Source organism: Zophobas morio, unplaced genomic scaffold (assembly GCF_036711695.1).
Source record: "Zophobas morio isolate AGI-343-1 ecotype UQ-CSIRO unplaced genomic scaffold, CSIRO_AGI_Zmor_V1 ptg000018l, whole genome shotgun sequence".
Classification (NCBI taxonomy): domain Eukaryota; kingdom Metazoa; phylum Arthropoda; class Insecta; order Coleoptera; family Tenebrionidae; genus Zophobas; species Zophobas morio.
In genome coordinates this window covers 2,462,151-2,481,567 of record NW_026972123.1, presented here as the reverse complement: position 1 = coordinate 2,481,567, position 19,417 = coordinate 2,462,151, and the positions used below count along the sequence as shown (strand labels likewise).

The 19,417-nt window shown below is 30.3% G+C and overlaps 3 protein-coding genes across 4 annotated transcripts in view; 1 reads left to right on the top strand and 2 right to left on the bottom strand.

Annotated features, from left to right (window-relative positions):
• Window positions 1-19,417, top strand: part of LOC135131039 (major facilitator superfamily domain-containing protein 1-like) — a 92,618-nt gene that overhangs the window by 31,556 nt on the left and 41,645 nt on the right. The window lies entirely within an intron of this gene.
• The window catches only part of LOC135131041 (sterol O-acyltransferase 1-like), a 38,264-nt gene that overhangs the window by 1,354 nt on the left and 17,493 nt on the right, over window positions 1-19,417 (bottom strand). Inside the window, exons 1-3 of one of the 2 annotated variants that reach the window (XM_064058562.1) lie at window positions 1,101-1,211; window positions 900-1,049; window positions 705-847 (exon numbers count right to left, since the gene is read on the bottom strand). In XM_064058562.1, coding sequence (XP_063914632.1) covers window positions 705-847; window positions 900-1,049; window positions 1,101-1,129 — 322 coding nt within the window. In that variant the 5' untranslated portion in view covers window positions 1,130-1,211. Of the gene's footprint in view, window positions 1-704; window positions 848-899; window positions 1,050-1,100; window positions 1,212-19,417 lie in introns of those variants that run through there. The other variant, XM_064058563.1, reaches the window with a different exon arrangement.
• LOC135131040 (sterol O-acyltransferase 1-like) lies at window positions 11,760-16,359 on the bottom strand. The gene is made up of 5 exons (XM_064058560.1): window positions 16,014-16,359; window positions 15,811-15,960; window positions 15,614-15,756; window positions 12,702-12,838; window positions 11,760-12,654 (listed from the first exon to the last, which is right to left on the bottom strand). Exons 1-5 carry the CDS (start codon window positions 16,040-16,042, stop codon window positions 11,812-11,814), a joined length of 1,302 nt encoding a protein of 433 aa, XP_063914630.1. The 5' UTR covers window positions 16,043-16,359; the 3' UTR covers window positions 11,760-11,811.

Genomic DNA, 19,417 nt, shown 5'->3' with positions numbered 1-19,417 from the left:
GGTGTTTATCTTTCCGTGAAGGAATTTATTGACGACGTTTCACAGCTTCTAGATTATGAAAAAGTACATTTCCGTGTTTGTGTTGTCTGTTGACAATTTTACTAGACAGGTAATTCCCGAAACTACCGAACCGATTGTGGTTGAATTTTAGATATATTTTATGAATATCGTGTAGGTGGTGAAACGCTAGCGAAAATTTACCAACCAATTGATGACGTCAATTCAAAATTTGACAAAAAAAAAAAAATCGTATAACAATATTTTACAATTAAATTTAGAAATCAGTGGTCTGAAATCTTGCAAACATTTTAAGGTTATCGTAGGCACGATGCGTCGCTAAGTAAAATTTATCTGTTAATGTCCTCCAAAAACTTGTTGGATAAGTCCTATCTAAGATATAAAAATATTAAGTCTACACTTGTGATTTATCAATGCATTCATATTTTTAGAATTGAACGATGACTACAAAAAGATAGTGAGTTAAGCAACTTATTTTGTCGAATAAATCAAAAACGGCTTACCTCATTTTCCCGAAATTTTGGGAGTACAGTCAGGATAAAATTTGATTATGGGAAAGTTTTCACTTAGAATAATTATTTCAATATCAAGTCTCTTTAGATAAGAGTGAGACACCCTATATATATTTTAGTTCTTTAAAAATTTAGTAAATACCAGAAAACCTACGTCGAAAATTTTCAACTTACTTTTATCCCAGGTTCTAAATTTCCCCCAAATTTGGAAAAAGAAAAACGTCGCACACGTCGACAAGAAACAACACAGCCAAATCAGTATCGTTTTATCGAATTTGGCGAATCCTTTTCCGATCGTTTCTAGTCCGAAATCCACCCTAAAACAATTACGGTCGTCTTGTCAATTTTTTTTATATTATAATTATTCACCTCCCGTCCTTTACGTAGTGCCTCAGCGCGTTTTGAAGGCACAAACCCGTGACAACGATAACGTAAACATTGTAGAGGTTGCGAGTGTGATTATTGTCGAAAATGTCGGTCAGGAGGGAATTTCTAAGGACGAACGTTTTTTCGCGCGACCTGAAAGTGACGAAATTTAAAAATTATGTATGATGTTTGTTTTGGATATACGTTTTTTTTTCGGGCTCTCCGGACTGCATTTTTGGAAAGTGATTTTTTTTTTAAGTGAACAACAACTGCACTACACGCAACACAAACATACGATGTATCGATGTATACCGGATCAATTTATCTCGCCGAATATATTCAAGGTTTTCTTCTTTCTCGTTTTGCGACGTGGCTTCCGTTCATTAAAATTTTTGATAAGTTTTAAAGCTGTTTGAATTTTTTTGGATAAAATATGAATATAATTTTCAAGCTGTTTCACATTTTTTGTGTAATTATGGAAATGTGTTAGAGATTTTAACGTTGGTGTAAACATGTGAAACATTAATCAAAATTTATCGTTATTCCTGTCATATGTATATCTTTCTGTTTACCTACCGTAGCTCCTACAAATAAGTTGATCAGTTGTACAATCGCACGCAAATGTTTTGAGCCTATGGGCGGATCGTTTTTGCCTGCCCTCACCGAAGAAGGCGGTCCAAATCCTTCAAGGGCAGAATTTGTAGGTAGGCTCAAACTACAACGAAATTCACATTTTACCTTATAACATTTTATTGACAATAACGGGACGGACAGTAGTTATATATACATTTGGTAAGAAATATTTATGGCTCACACCAGTTCTCGCGAATTTGTCGGAGAAGATTTAGCAGGTAGTTGTTCCCATAAAATAATGGTCACTTTCGTTCGTGAGTAACGATGGTCCTGACATGAATTATTTTGCTTTCTAACATCTTTCGACCAATTGTTCCGTATAAAAAATTTCATCACTTTTTCAAATAAAATACTCTTAAAAAAAAACAACGATATTGTCGTTGAGTGACATGTAACTGGCATAATAATAAAAACGTGCCATTTTTGTTAACTGATATTTTTTTCATAAATGTCGCAAAATTATTAAATTTGTCTAGTCATCCCCACCAATAATGTGATGAAGTCACTTCAAATTTATGCATAGTAAATGGGTTTTAAATTGTATACAGTAACAAAGTCCTACACATGTAGTTTATGACTCCGTGTTGAGTTTTTATCCAAAACGTCCAGATTTTTGGAAAAAAAAATCAAAATTATAAAACAATATTTTGCAATTTAATTTTGAATTTGCAAAATCGAATACTTTGAAATCTTGCAGATGTTTTAAAATCATGATAAACATGATACATTTTTAATTAAAATATATTTGCTTATCCCCTCTAAAAAATTTATGACGTCACCGCAAAATTTTGCAGAATAAATCGTATCTTAAATGTATAAAATATGATGAGTTTTATACTTGTGATTTAACACTGCATTAATATTTTTTAGATTTGGTTATACAGGGTGTCTCAAAAAAGTTAATGACTCAGTCAATTTATTTTATTGAAGAAATCAAGAATAGCAAAACTGAATACTTTGAAATATTATAGATGTTTTGAAGTTTTTGTAAGCATGGTAACTTTTTCGAAAATTTGATTAATCAAATATGCGCAAAATCAAAAATCGGAAAAACTGAAATTCACTAATGCAAAAAACAGAAAATCGAAAAATACAAATAGTAAAAATCGAAAATCTAAAAATGGGTAATCAAAAAATCGAAATTCAATGAATCAAATACCTAGGTCGATCGAAAAGTGGAAATTCACAAACCTCGAAAATAGAAAAATCGAAAATTGAAAAACAGGAAAACCAAAAAATCGAAAAGTCAAAAATTTGTAATATTGAAAATTAAAAAATCAAAAACAAAAATAAAAAAATCGGAAATTAATATAATCAAAATATATAAAGTAAAAAAAATTGCAAAGCCTAAAAACTGAAACGAACAGAAAAATCGAAAAAGCAAAAAATTGGAAAAACAAAAATTCGAAAAATCTAATATCGAAAAAGTGGAAAATGGAAAATCTGAATAAAGAAACTTGAAAATTCTGAAAATTGGAAAATCGAAAACCAAAAAATCGGAAAGTAACAAAATTGAAGTCTAACAGTTGAGAATGGAAAAATTGAAAAACCGAAAATTCTAAAAATCGACAATGGACAAATTGAAAATCGCAAAATTTAAATTGAAAAATTGGACATAGAAAAATCGATGAATTGAAAAATCGAAAACTCGACTACTCAAATTTTCTAAAAATCGAAAAATCATAAAACTGAAAAATCCAAAATTCTAATGATCGAAAGTCTGAAAACTGAAAATCGAAAATTATGAAAAGCGGAAAATAGAATATCGAAAAATTTAAAAGAAAGAAAATTGAAGTCTAAAAACCGAAGAATGGAAAAATTAAAAATAAAAAATTCGAAAAATCAAAACCGAAAAATTCAAAGATTTAAAAAGAAAATCGAAAAATCAAAAATCTGAAAATTGAAGTCTAAAAGCTGAAAAATGGAAAACTGAACAATCGAAAATTCGAAAATCAAATATCGAAAAATCGAAAAGCCGAAAAATCGAAAATTGGATAAATCACATATGCGAAAAACAGAAAATCTGAAAATACAAAACTGGAAAATCAAAAATCTAAAAATGGAAAAGCCGAAAATCGAAAATTCAATGAATCTAATACGTAGGTCGATCGAAAAACTGGAAATTCACAAATCTGAAAAATCGAAAATTTGCAAGATTGAAAAACCGAGAATTGAAAAATCAAAAAACCGAAAAATGGAAAAATCAAAAATCGAAAAATAGGAAAACCGAAAATTCGAAAATTCATAATATTGAAAACTCTAAAAGTCGACAATTGAAAAATCAAAAAACTGGAAAGTAAAATAATCGAAAAATCGAAAAGTAAACAAATTCCAAAGCCTAAAAATTGACGAACAGAAAAATCGAAAAATCGTAAAATCAAAAAGTGGAAATTCGAAAACTGGAAATTGAAAAATCGAAGATTGGAAAATCGAAAAATCGAAAATCGGAATATCGAGAATCCACAAATTAAAAAACCGAAAAATCGAAAAATTAAAAAATCGGAAATCGAAAAATGAAAAAAAAACGAAAATTCAAAAATCGAATAATCCGAAATTAAAATAATAGAAAAGTGGAAAAGTTAAAATTGCAAAGTCTCAAAACTGACGAACAGAACAATCGAAAAATAAAAAAAAATCGAAAAATATCTAAACTTAAAAAAAAAGTAAAAAAATAGCAAGGCCTAAAAATTGAAAAATCAAAAAATCGAAAAAATGAAAATCGAAAAAACGACGATCGAAAAAAAATCAAAAAATCGAAAAGTGGAAAATCGGAAAGTAACAAAATTGAAATCTAAAAGCTGCAAATTGCAGAACCATAAAAACTGACACAAACAGAAAAATCGCAAATCGAAACATCGTAAAATCAGAAAATGGAAAATCGAATAATCGAAAGTTGAAAAATCGAAGGTCGAAAAATAAAACAACCGAAAAATCGAAAAATTTTATGATCAATGGAAAATCGAAAAATCGAGAATAGAAGAATTAAAAAACCGGAAAATTGAAAAATCGGAAATCGAACAATTAAAAACGTAAAATCGAGAATTCAAAAATCAAAAAAATCGGAAAGTAAAATATAATCGAAAAATGCAAAAAAATTGCAAAGTCTAAAAACTGACGAACAGAAAAATCAAAAAATCTAAAAATGGAAAAACGAAAAATCGAAAATTGAAAGAATGGCAAATTAAAAAATCGAAACATCGAAAAATCAAAAAAACGAAAAATTAAAAAATCGAAAAACGAAAAAACTGAAAACTTGAAAAATCAAAATACCGCAAATTTGAAAAATCAGAAAATTAGAAAGTAATAAAATCGAAAAGTTGATAGATAAATGGAAACTGAAAAATCTAATTCGATGAAACTGTTGGTCGAAAAAACGAAAAATCGAAAATCGAAGTGACCTTTTTTTGAGACAGGATGTATAAGTAAATCTAAAAAATATTACTGCAATGACAAATCACAGGTTTAGAATAAGTAGTAGTAATTAAAATACCGAAAAATTGGAAAATTCAAAAATTAAAAAAATTCCAAAATTGAAACGTTGAGAACTTGAGAAATCCTGAAGTTGAAAAATTGAAGTCGAAAAAATTTAAAAATTGAAAAACCGAGGTGTATATAAATCGAAAATTCAAAAAATAGAAATATTTAAGAATCGGGGAATTGAAACATCAGAAAATTGTAAAATCGGAACGTTAAAAAATCGAAAAATTGAAAAACCTAGAATCAAGAAGTTGAAAATCCACCAAACTTATTTGTCGAAATTTTGGGAAAATTGAATTTGGGATAATTGAAAAATCAAAAATCGAAAAGCCGAAAAATCCAAAAACCGAGAAATCGAAAAATCGAGTCGAAAAATTGAAATAGCCCAAAAAAAAATCCATGTTTCAAAAAAAACGGAAAATAGAAAAATCAGGAAATTGAAAAAACGAACAATCGAAAAATCGATAAATTGAAAAATTGAAAAATCGAAAAACAAACAAATTGAAAAATTAAAAACCGAAAAATCGAAAGGTTGAAAAACTCGAAAAATCGAAACATCAATAAACCTAAAAGTTTAAAATGTAAAAATCTGCAATTTAAAAAATCTAGAAATCGAAAATTCTCAAAACCTGAGAAATCGAAAAATTATAGGTAGAACTAAAACTTTGAGTATATTGAAAGTGCCATTGATTTTTCAAATCCGGTTGTTATTGTAGGCGATTTTAATATACCTGAGTTAGTAGATTGTGCATCTGGCCGGAACTCGTCACACATCTTCAATATTTATTCTCACTTTATTTCCATGAATAATTTGAAACAACATAATTCAGTTTTAAACTCCAACAACAGAATCTTGGACATAGTTTTGACAACTGATGAAGTCTCAGCTGAAGTAACAAATAGCAATTTTCCATTAGTTCGTGAAGATGCTCACCACCCTTGCTTGGACATCAATTTATTTATCAAAGACCAATCAAGTAATCCATTTCCAAGAACATCGAACACAGTAAAATTTAATTTTCGTAAAGCAGATTTAGTAAGATTGTATAATGCCTTTATTGAAACTGACTGGTCAGAAGTTTTAGACACAGTGGATGTTGAGACAGCATGTTCTACTTTTTATGATATCAATCTTAAATTATTAAATGTTTATGTTCCGAAGTGTTCGTCATCAGCGAAGACATATTACCCTCCCTGGTTCACAAAAACGATTATATCCAGCATTAAAGAAAAACACAGGCTATGGAATCTCTATAGGAAAAGTAAATTGTTAACTTACTTGGATAGAATAAGAATTCTAAAATGCGACATACGACGTAATATTCGGCAAGCTTATAAAGTCTTCATCAGTGAGGCTGAAAATTCACTTCATAATGACCCAAAGAAGTTTTGGTCATTCGTAAATAAAAGGAGGAAAACTACTTGTGTTCCCAGTTGCATGACAGCTGGTGATGGTGTTATAATATCTAATCCGCAAGACATAGTGAACGCATTTGCATCACAATTCGCAAGTGTTTACACCAATGACAACCATAAACCCTGTGTTGCATCAAGTTGTAATAAAATTAACTGTGAATACTGCGGAAGCTGCCGATGCTCTTTAGTAAGTGATAATCCTATTTGTGATAATTCCATCTGTGATAATTCTGTCTGTGATAACAATCGCATATTCAACCTGCCTGTGATTAATGACTGTGATATTTTAAAAGCTGCGAAAAAAATTAAACCAAATTTCGTTTGTGGTCTAGATGATATACCGGCATTTTTAGTGATTGATTGTCTTCAGTATTTGTTAAAACCTTTATGTCATATATACAATTTAATTTTAAAGTCGTCTATTTATCCACAAATGTGGAAAGTCTCTCGTGTATTTCCTGTGTTTAAAGCTGGTGACAAAGCTAACATTGTAAATTACAGACCGATAGCACTTATATCGAACTATGCTAAATTATTTGAATGTATTATGTCAGACTTCCTATATACCCACTGTATTTCAACAATTGCCTTAGAACAGCATGGATTTATAAAAGGAAGATCCACTCTCACCAATTTATGTGAATTCACCGAATACGTATCCTTGGCTTTAGATAATCGCTTTCAAGTTGATGCCATATACACTGATTTATCCAAAGCTTTTGATAGAGTAGATCATTGCATATTGTTAAAAAAACTTGATACATTAGGAATATGTCATCAGCTAGTAATGATTTTTAGAAATCTCCTGTTTGGTAGGAAACAATTTGTTGAAATTCATGGAGTCCAGTCAACATTATTTCCTGTTAACAGCGGAGTTACTCAAGGCTCAAACCTAGGCCCGCTGTTATTTACTGTTTTCTTCAATGATGTCCTAAATGTTATTAGTTGTAGAGCGTTTATATATGCCGATGATTTAAAAATAGCTAAAGTAATAAAAACGAACAGAGATTGTTTAGTTTAGTGTAGATAAATTAGCGCTGTGGTGTGAACAGAATAAGTTAAGCCTTAATAAAAAAAAATGTAGAAAAATTACATTCTCCAGGAAAGACACTAATTTTAATTTTTATTACAATATTAATGGAACTTTGCTAGAAAACTGTAATCAAATACGCGATTTAGGCATAATTGTAGACTCTGCATTGTCATTTGTTCCTCATATCATTGATATAACAAATTCAGCTATCAAAACACTTGGCTTCATCTGTAGAAATACTAAAGAATTTAATAATATTTTATGTATTAAACAGCTTTATTATAGTCTAGTTAGGTCAAAGTTAGAATACTGTTCTATAATTTGGAGACCTCATCACCAAATTTATATTAATATTATAGAAAACGTTAACAGGAAATTTGCTAAGTATCTGTATTTTAAAATGTTCAACTGTTATCCTGTTAGTCATTGTAACCAGAGAGCTCTTCTTAATATAGTGAATGAAAATTTTCTCGAGTATAGACGAAATATTGCTTGTTTTGTATTTTTGCAGAAATTGGTGCGTGGTGATATATTCTGTCCAGCGTTACTAAATAATATTAACTTTTGTGTTCCTCGTTTATTGTGCAGAAATCCATCCACTTTTTACTATCAAATTCCAAATTCTTATCATCACTTTAATAGCCCCTTAATTACATGTTTTAGACTTTATAATAACTGTACTTTAGACGATAGCATTGATATTTTTCACGGTAATTTTAATAAAGCATCTTTCAAAAAAAAGTTATTAGCACGATATGCACAATAATATATGTACATAATATTTGTTCTGATGTTAGATTTAATTTTTTTTTTTTTAGATTTTTTTTTAAATTGTAAGTTTAGTTTAAGCTAAATTTAATGTCTTTTTGTGTATACATGTCCACCATAGACTAACGTCTGTTGGAATGAATAAACGTATTATTATTATTATTATTAACTAAAAAACTGAAAAATCAAAAAATCGACTAGTCAACAATCGAAGTCGAAAAATCGCGAAATTGAAAAATCACGAAGCTGAAATATCGAAAAATTGGGAAATTGAAACATTCGAATTTAAAAAAACTTAAAAGTCGGGAAATCGAAATGTCAAAAAAACGAAAAATGTAAAATTTAAGCGATCGAAAAATTCAAAAAACAAGAAATGGGGAAATTGAATAAAAATCTAAATTCTCGAAAAATTGAAAAATCGAAATATGGAAAAATCGGAAAATCTAGAGGCCCAAAAATCGAAAAGTCGAAAAATAGAGAACTTGAAATGGCCCAAAATCGAACAATTAATAATTGAAAAATTGAAAAATATAAAATTTAAAAAATCGATGAATCGGAAAATGGAAAAATCGAAAAATCGAGAAATTGTAGAATCAAATAATAAAAATTTCGGGAAATTGCAAAATTGCAAAATTAGAAACCGAAAAATCAAGAAATTAAAAATCTGAAACCTAGAAGTCGACAAATCGAAATTGGAAAACTTGAAAATAGAAAAATCGAAGATCTGAAGAATCGCGAAATGGAAACAGAACGATCTGAAAATCTAAAATTAAAAAAAATTGAAATACTGGAAATTCCCAAAATTGAATTATTGAAAAGGTGATCGAAAAAATAAATGTCGAGAAATTAAAAAATCGATTGAATGAAAATACAATCGTAAAAGCGAAAAAGTGAAGAATTTTAAAAATTATTAGTATTAGATATTTAAAAACTCGAAAAATTCCAATTGAATAATCCAAAAATGGAAAAATTTCGCTTTGAAAAAGAAGACTCATAAATTGGAAAACCCAAAAATGGTAACATCAAAATATTATAGAATCGTCGAAGTTCTAAAGTCGAAAAACTGTAACACTGAAAAATCGATAAACTGAAATATTAAATGTCGAGAAATTGAAAAATTGAAAATTTAAAAATAGAAAAATTAAAAAAATCGCAAAACTGAAGAATTGAAAGACTGAAAAATCGATAAATGCAAAAGTCGAGAATTCCAACATCAAAAAGTCGAGAATTTTAGTATCAAAAATTCAAAAAATTCGCGAAATGGGAAAAATCGGAAACTTAGTAACGCCAGAAATTGAAAAATGGAAAAATTGAAGAATCAGACTGAAAAATCGTGAAACCGAAATATCGGAAAATTTAGAAATCGAAAAATTGAAATTCCAAAATTTAAATGTAAAAATCGGAAAATCAAAACATCAAAAAATCGTAAAAATGAAAAATGTAAAATTAAGAAATCGGGAAATTGAATCTCCAAACTGAATTCTCGAAAAATTGAAAAATCGAAAAAAACGAGAAATTGAGAAAATGAAATATCCAAAAATCTAGAAGTCGAAAATTCGAGTAATAGCCCGAAATCAAAAAATTAATAATTGAAAAATTTTAAATTAAAACAAATTCGGATATCGAAAAACTCTTTTTATTGCAATTTTTTGTTGCAGTAAAACTATTTTAGGCATTTTCCTTTTAAATTAATATTAGATATCAAAAGTTGCGTCTAATAATTCTGATCTAATAAATGAAGTAGAAAAGTGGCAATCCAGCTCAAAGCAAATGTCAACCAGACTACTGACAGACAAAAAACTAAATCATCAAATCAGTTTATCCAACTTAAAGAAAAAATATCACAGCCTACTTTACTATGTAAAGATCGTGAATGGATAATACATAGCTGTCATAATTTTATTACTGAATAGAAAAAACAAAGGCCACTGCATTTATAAAAAAAAATTACCTTAGACATCCACATTTTTATGTATTTCATGTTTGTCGACATAGTCATGTCATTATCATTTTATTACAATTTTCTAACGATGTAGCGTATTTTCTCTAAAAATACATTGAAAGAACACACGCGTCATTGATTACAATAACAATTATTATAAAATTGGCATGTAGGTTATGGCTGAAGAAATTTGTGCAAAAACCAGTTTCCACGTAGATAAACAAGTGAAAAGTATGAAAAAGCGTGACCCCGATTGCGTAACGAACTTCGTTGACATAAAATATGATTGATCATTACTGTTTCTTTAACTTCAAGCATTTCTAGACTTTTTCTGAAATCTTTTTTTTTAAGAACTGCAGTTAAACGTTGTTGATTCGTGCTTATTATAAAACTGCATCTAAAATTTTACTGCCGAATTCCTCAAAGTTGTTTACTGTGGTGCACTATTTCGAGAAGACCAATTTGAAGAATGAAATTTTTTACGTTTTTTTGCTGGCGCAAGCGAATGCTGGAGTAAGTTTCCACCCATAAACAACGGTTCACCACGGGAGCAGCAACTTGTTAATGATCCTTGGGTATTTATTTGATTATTCTGTCTAAGTTTTTGTGTTGTGTATAGTTTCACTAATCTCCATGATCATTTTATATAATGATCATGTATGTGATCAAAATGTTTTTATATGAAAAACATGAATGAAAAATTGATGAGTAGTGAAGTTTATTTTGTTTTTTCAATCGTTTTCATAATTTGCACACTAATTTTAATATATTAAGGCGATGAATGGTTTTAAAATATTACGAGGTCAAATAATAATAAAAAAAATTACTTGATTATCCACGATCCTCTTTCTTTTCTTTGGGCTTTTTACTAAAAATTTTCTACCTTCTTGAGTCTGCCTTCTTCTTCATTCCATTCAAAATTTATGCCATCTACAGTTAACTTTCTCCGTTTTGTTGCCTTTTCTTTAATTTTGATTTGAATTTTTCTTTCTGTATTAAGTTCTTCTGCATTTATTTTTTCTTCTCTATTTTAGAATTCCACCTGCTTTTTCAATTATCTGCTTCTGCTTTCCTGTTCCTATTTCCAATTCCATCATCACTACTTTGTTTCTTCTCTTTTCTCTCTCCATTCCATGTAGTTGACTTTCTACTGCACCCACTCTTTTTCCCATTTCTTCCTTAGCTCGGTTTCATTCTTCATACTTATCTCTAATTTCTTGATTTTGCTCCTGTAGTTGATCTCTTGCTTGCTTTAATTCTTCTCTTATTGTTTTACATTCTCTCATATCATCTCTGATTTGTGGCGCTAGTTCACAAATTAAACAAATTCCTACGCGACGATCTTTCGATGTTTAACTATGTACACTGCACATATTTTTAGGGTTCACCTTTTTTTTTGGCAATGGAAAATTCTCTTATTAATAATTTAGCTTCTTAGGGACACTGACGAGTAATTTTTAATAAAACCTAAATTTGCTCGCAGCGCTCGCATTCTCAATATTCTTTTTAAATCAATGCGGCCTCAGTGAACGTTTACGATTTGCGTACTTCGGATTCCTCTATACCCAATAATAACTCCGTTAATAAAAATTCATTGTTAAAAAACATGTTTATTAGCACCCTGACGTAAAATACATTTTTTCCTCTTAAAATTTAAGAACACAATCACACGTAATAAATCTTGGAATAATTAATTCCAAGAGTGTTGGATCCTTCAGAGGAGCTTTCGTCACAGCATAGTGTTCGTAATTGTACAGAACCATAGTGGCAGACATTATCAGACTCCCAGAACACCACAGAAACACGTTAAAGAACATGTTTTCTGGAAAGTTAAGAAAAAACATGGGGAATACCGCAATCATAGCTAGAAAAAGAAAAAAAGGAAAGAATTTACCGAGGAAACAGAACATGACGTACTCGTGCATGGCAAACGACGCCACAAGAACCACAAAAATCGCTAAAAAATTATTGTCACAGATGTAGTGCTTGAAATCGCGGTAGACGAAACAGTATAGCCAATCTCGAACGAGGAGATTCCATTTTGCCAACCACTTGTTGTATCTGGATTGGCTCCACCAGTCTTGGTAGAATAATCTGTCCCCGAAACGGGTGACTTCGGCGAATAGGTTTTGGACGGAGTGAAAAACCAGGAAGAAACTTCCACACGCGACCAAGCCTCCGTGCGGACTAAATTCAATTATGTCTAGCAGTGTGTCCTTTATGGTGTACTTCGCTAGCCATTTTTCTGGAGTTGGATAAATGGCGTGTAGAATATATGCGAACATGAATACCATGCTTATGGCTTCGAGAAGGCGACAAATGACGAAGTTCCAGTTGATGTGTTTCGTTCGTGGGTAGCTGTCTCGGTAGATGAGAGTAGGAGCGAAGAGGAAGTACAGAAATTTGGAAAATTTTGCATCTTCTGAAGCCGACATTAGTGGGGGAGCTTTGATGCGCACGAAAGAGTGCACTTTCATTAAAAGCCGGACCTGGAAATTTTTAGTTGGGTTAAATTTTTGAGTGTTGATAAACTTACAGATTCTATGGATACGAAGACTGCACACGGTGGATTAAATTCGAAGTATAGTGTTGCGGTACTTGTGAAGTTTATCATGTAGAAGTAGTAAAGGACTAACGACACCGCCCAAAACCAGTCCCATGTTGTGGTCAGTTCTGAAAATTAAGTGACTGTTGACGAAGAGATATGCTGGGTGTTTCAACTTTTAGGACTTAGAATATAGAAAAATAGGACTTCCGTTCAGGCTAAAAAAACATACCAATTCTACACGAACTCAACCGTAATTTTGTTTTAATGTGTGTATGGAAAATTTTTAGAACTTTATCATTTAGTATCACGAATTGTTTTTAAATTCTTTCAATAACTTAACGCTTCGCAGTAAATAATTTGGCAAAAACAATATTTAATAACACGAGTGTGAAAAATATCCCTCGGTAATATTAGAGGTAGATAATAATTTCTTAGATTTCACTTAACAATATCTGGCTTAATATATCGATGAGCATCCCGTTTAAAAAAGTTCATTTTTTAGAATTCTTTATGCAGGATGACCAAAAAAAAAAAATTGGTCTAAAGAGTTTAGACAGTACTTCCCTCGCTGTCGGAAACTTGACGACTGCATGCCTATTGTGTTTTTTTTCTCATTACATTTTTGTAGTGGGAATTTAAAAAAAAATTGCGATGACGTCATCAACATTTTTGCAAGGACACGTATATCAGTTGGGATAGATGTAGTGTAATACTAAGAATAAAATTATTATATTCTCAAATTTTCGGGAAAATGAATTGGGTCGTTTTGAATATTGATTTGTAATAATCAATAAAATAACGAAACAATTTACTCACGTATACGTATCAGAGGCAACTGAAAATCGTGTATGTATAAACATTCTTAATTTAAGATGACAGGCGTAACAGCATACGTGAGAGTCAAACAGAGAAACTGTAAACAAAACGACCATCGGTTTTATTGCTTCGACTTCCGCTTATTATATAAAACATTGGGTTTTATTTTAATTCTTGACGGTGAAATTCACAATTGGTTGATTACAAACATGTCTATTTCACATTCGCGGAACCAAGTGAGCGCATAAAACAAATGCAGGTCTGTAATGTTAAAGTCGATGTAAATAAGCGTGCTACTCTTATGTTTCAACCGAGTTTTTCCTTTAACAAATTTTGTGTCTACCAAATTGGGTTGGTTGGGGTGTAATACTAATAATAAGTGTTGCCTTTAATTTAATCAATAAAATAAATTGACTTCATTAATTTTTTTGAACCACCTCTTAAGAAAATCTAAAAGATATGAATGGAATGATAAATCACAAGTACAAACTCATCATATTTTTTGCATTTTAGATAGGATTTATTCAGCAAAATTTAAGGGTGACGTCATCAATTTTTTTAGGAGGGATGAACAAATACATTTTGAACAAAAGTTTACCATGCTTATAATAACTTTAAAATATTCCCAAGATTTCAAAGCATTCGGTTTTGTAATTCCTGATTAAATCGATAAAATAAATTCACGCCTTCATTAATTTTTTTGAGTCACCCTGCATATGCAAATCCAAAAATATGAATGGAATGATAAATCACAAGTACAGACTCATCATAGTTTGTACATTGTAGATACGATTTATTCGGAAAACTTTTGAGCTGACCTCATCAGTTTTTTGTAGAAGATAACCAAATATATTTTGACTAAAAATTTATTATGCTCTTTATAACCTTAAAACATCTGCAAGATTTCAAAGCATTCGGTTTTGTAGTTCCTGATTAAATCAATAAAATAAATTTGCGCATTCATTAATTTTTTTGAGTCACCCTGCATATGCAAATCCAAAAATATGAATGGAATGATAAATCACAAGTACAGACTCATCATATTTTGTACATTTTAGATACGATTTATTCGGCAAACTTTTGAGCTGACGTCATCAAGTTTTTGGAGGGGATAAGCAAATATTTTTTGACTAAAGATTTATGATGCTCTTTATAGCCTTAAAACATCTGCAACATTTCAAAGCATTCTGGTTAGCAGATTAAAAATTAAATTTCAAAATGTTGTTTTATAATTTTGATTTTTTTTCCAAAAATCTGGACGTTTTGGGTGAAAAATCGATTCAGAGTTGTAAACTACAGGTGTAGGACTATGTTATTTTATACAACTGAAAACCCATTTACTATGTACAATTTTGAAGTGACGTCATCACATTAGTGGTGGGGATGATTAGACAAATTTTGGTTAGCGTTTTACCATCTACATGATATTCTTAATATAAGCACAAAATTTCACAACAATCGGTCGAGTACTTTCGGAGATTATCTGTCTAATAAAAATCCGGGGGCAGACGGACAGACGGACGGACAGACGGACAGACAGGCGGAAATGGGAGACCTATTTCTTCGTCTTCTAGGGGTCATGAAAGATCGAGAAAACGTAAAAGTAGAGAGTCGGCCGACGGACTCGATTACAATACTTCCTTTGCTTACGCTCGGGAAGTAAAAATAACTGAATTAGTTAATTTTCGGAGAATATAGCACTATTTTTTATTTCAACTTGTGGGCTCTGAAATCTCGCAAACATTTTAAGGTTATCGTAAGCAAGATGCGTCGCTAATTAAAATTTAAACGGATAAACTTGCTGCTTAAGTCCTACATAAAATATAAAAATATTGAATCTACACTTGTGGTTTATCAATGCATTCATATTTTTAGAATTATACGATTACTCAAAAAAATATAACGAGTTAAGCAATTTATTTTGTCGAATAAATCAAGAATGGCTTACTTCATTTTGGAAATGAGAAAGTTTTCACTTACATTAATTATTTAGATATCTAGTCTCTTTTAAAAAATGTAATAAAGAATTAGAGCTGTTTAGTAAGTTATGCAGCTAGCGTTGGAAAAGAAAAATTTCGACTTACTTTTATCCCAGGTTCTGAATTTCCCCCAAATTTGGAAAAAGTAAAACGACGCACACGTCGACAAGAAACAGCACAACCAAATCAGTATCGCTTTATCGAATTTAGCGAATCCTTTTCCGATGGTTTCTAGACCGAAATCCACCCTAAAACAATCACGATTATCATAACAATTTTTTTTTAACATTATAATTATTCACCTCCCGTCTTTTACGTAGTGCCTCAGCGCGTTTTGAAGGCACAAACCCGCGAAAACGATAACGTAAACATTGTAGACGTTGCGAGTGTGATTGTTGTCGAAAATGTCGGTCAGGAGGGAATTTCTAAGGACGAACGTTTTTTGGCGCGACCTGAAATTGACGAAATTTAAAAATTATTTATGGTTTTTTTCTCCGGTGTGTACGTTTTTTTTTCGGGTTCTGGGGGCTGCATTTTTGGAAGGTCGAGCCAGTGATGGATTTTTTTAAGTGAGCGGCAACTGCACTGCACAGAACACGAACATACGATGGAACGATGTATACTAGTTCAATAAATCCCGCCCCTGTCCTGAATATACTGAAGGTTTTCTTCTTTTTTCGGTTTGATGGGTGACGTCCGATGGTGAGCTGGTGGATGGTTCATTAAAAACGGTGGAAAGTTTTAAAATGGTTTGATTTTTTTTTGCGTGTGTGTAGTTGTTGTGGGTTTTGGTACGTCATTGTACCGTTGTACAATCGCACGCAAATGTTTTGAGCCTATGGGCGGATTATTTTTGCCGGTCGTCACCGAAGGAGGCGGTCCAAATCGTCCAAGGGCAGAATTTGTAGGTAGGCTCAAACTACAACGAAATTTACGTGTTGACCAAATTCTTACCCTGAATTAGTTTTAATTTTATAAATACTTACTCTGAATTAGTTTTAATTTTATAAATACCCTATCTGAAATGTTCAGAATATGATGAGTCTATACTTGTGATTTACTATTCCATTAATATTTTTTGGATTTGTTTATACATACAGGTTGACTCAAAAAAAAATAATGACTGAGTCAATTTATTTTATTGAAGAAATCAAGAATTGCAAAACTGAATACTTTGAAATCTTGTCAATTAGTTAGAAAAAAAAAACCTGTCCTGCTCTAATAACATCGAGAATATGCTCAAAATCACACTAATATTAGGTCTAATTGTGCCGACCATAGTTATAAAATTCACATTAAAGTAAGTCACGGACATTTTTTGAAGTGTACTACATTTCAAAAAGCAAAAAAAATGTTCAGTTTATAAACTTCTTAATTTTGGTTTAAAGTTTATCAATCATATTTGACGCTTTATTTTATCCGTTCCATTTGTTATCCTTTAGACTGCGGTCTCTCTTGGATCGAGGTGTAACACCGGACCGAACGTTCTTCGACCGATAGGATAATTTATTACTTCCGTCATCTTTTCGGTGACAAATTTAATCTTTGCATACTTCAGCGTACTTAGTGAACTCGTTGTGACCACTGAAATATACAAAGAGTAAATTTTGAAAGGGAACGAAAGTCGAAGAATACTTTCAAATTCACGATCAAAATGTATTTGCTTTTCTTCGCCAAAAAATGCATGACGTCATCGTCAAAATTTGATATGATGAGTCTATACCTGTGATTTATCATTGCAGTAATATTTTTTAGATTTACTTCTACAGCCTGTCTCAAAAAAAGGTCACTTCGATTTTCGATTTTTCGTATTTTCGACCAACAGTTTCATCGAATTAGATTTTTCAGTTTCCATTTTTCTATCAACTTTTCGATTTTATTACTTTCTAATTTTCTGATTTTTCAAATTTGCGGTATTTTGGTTTTTCGAGTTTTCAGTTTTTTCGTTTTTCGATTTTTTAATTTGCCATTCTTTCAATTTTCGATTTTTCGTCTTTCCATTTTTAGATTTTTTGATTTTTCTGTTCGTCAGTTTTTAGACTTTGCAATTTTTTTGCATTTTTCGATTATATTTTATTTTCCGATTTTTTTGATTTTTGAATTCTCGATTTTACGTTTTTAATTCTTCGATTTCCGATTTTTCAATTTTCCGGTTTTTTAATTCTTCTATTCTCGATTTTTCGATTTTCCATTAATCATAAAATTTTTCGATTTTTGGGTTGTTTTATTTTTCGACCTTCGATTTTTCAACTTTCGATTATTCGATTTTCCATTTTCTGATTTTACGATTTTTCGATTTGCGATTTTTCGATTTTCGTTTTTCCGATTTTGTGGTTTTTCGATTTTTCTGTTTGTTTCAGTTTTTATCGTTCTGCAATTTGCAGCTTTTAGATTTCAATTTTGTTACTTTCCGATTTTCCACTTTTCGATTTTTTGTTTTTTTTTTCGATTTTTTGATTTTTCAATTTTTAGGCCTTTCAATTTTTTTACTTTTAGCTTTTTCGAGTATTTGTTTCATCGAATTTTCGATTTTTCGAGTTTTCGATTTTCGATTTTTCGGTTTTTCCATTTTCCGATTTTCGATTTTTCAATTTTCCATGTTTAGATATTTTTCTTTTTTTTTATTTTTTGATTGTTCTGTTCGTCAGTTTTGAGACTTTGCAATTTTTACTTTTCCACTTTTCTATTATTTTAGTTTCGTATTATTCGATTTTTGAATTTTCGTTTTTTTTTTCATTTTTCGATTTCCGATTTTTTAATTTTTTGATTTTTCGGTTTTTTAATTTGTCGATTCTCGATATTCCGATTTTCAATTTTTCGATTTCCCAATCTTCGATTTTTCAATTTCCAGTTTTCGATTTTCCACTTTTTGATTTTACGATTTTTCGAATTTTCTGTTCGTCAGTTTTTAATTTTGCAATTTGTTTACCTTTCGATTTTTCGATTATTTTACTTTCCAGTTTTTTGATTTTTAAATTGTCGACTTTTAGAGTTTTCAATATTATGAATTTTCGAATTTTCGGTTTTCCTATTTTTCGATTTTTGATTTTTCCATTTTTCGGTTTTTTGATTTTTCAATTCTCGGTTTTTCAATCTTGCAAATTTTCGATTTTTCAGATTTGTGAATTTCCAGTTTTTCGATCGACCTACGTATTAGATTCATTGAATTTTCGATTTTCGGTTTTTCCATTTTTAGATTATTGATTTTTCAGTTTTGCATTTTCAGACTTTCTGTTTTTCGCATATCTTATCAAATTTTCGATTTTTCGGCTTTTCGATTTTTCGATATTTGATTTTCGAATTTTCGATTGTTCAGTTTTCCATTTTTCAGCTTTTAGACTTCAATTTTTTTACTTTTCGATTTTCCAAATTTTCGAGTTTCAATTTTCAGATTTTTGATTTTTCGATTTTCTTTTTAAATCTTTGAATTTTTCGGTTTTGATTTTTCGAATTTTTGATTTTTAATTTTTCCATTCTTCGGTTTTTAGACTTCAATTTTCTTTCTTTTAAATTTTTCGATGTTCTATTTTCCGTTTTTCAGAATTTTCGATTTTCAGTTTTCAGACTTTCGATGATTAGAATTTTGGATTTTTCAGTTTTATGATTTTTCGATTTTTAGCAAATTTGAGTAGTCGAATTTTCGATTTTTCAATTCATCGATTTTTCGATGTTCAATTTTTGAATTTAAATTTTGCGATTTTCAATTTGTCCATTGTCGATTTTTAGAATTTTCGGTTTTTCAATTTTTCCATTCTCAACTGTTAGACTTCAATTTTGTTACTTTCCGATTTTTTGGTTTTCGATTTTCTAATTTTCAGAATTTTCAAGTTTCTTTATTCAGATTTTCCATTTTCCACTTTTTTGATTTTAGATTTTTCGAATTTTTGTTTTTCCAATTTTTTGCTTTTT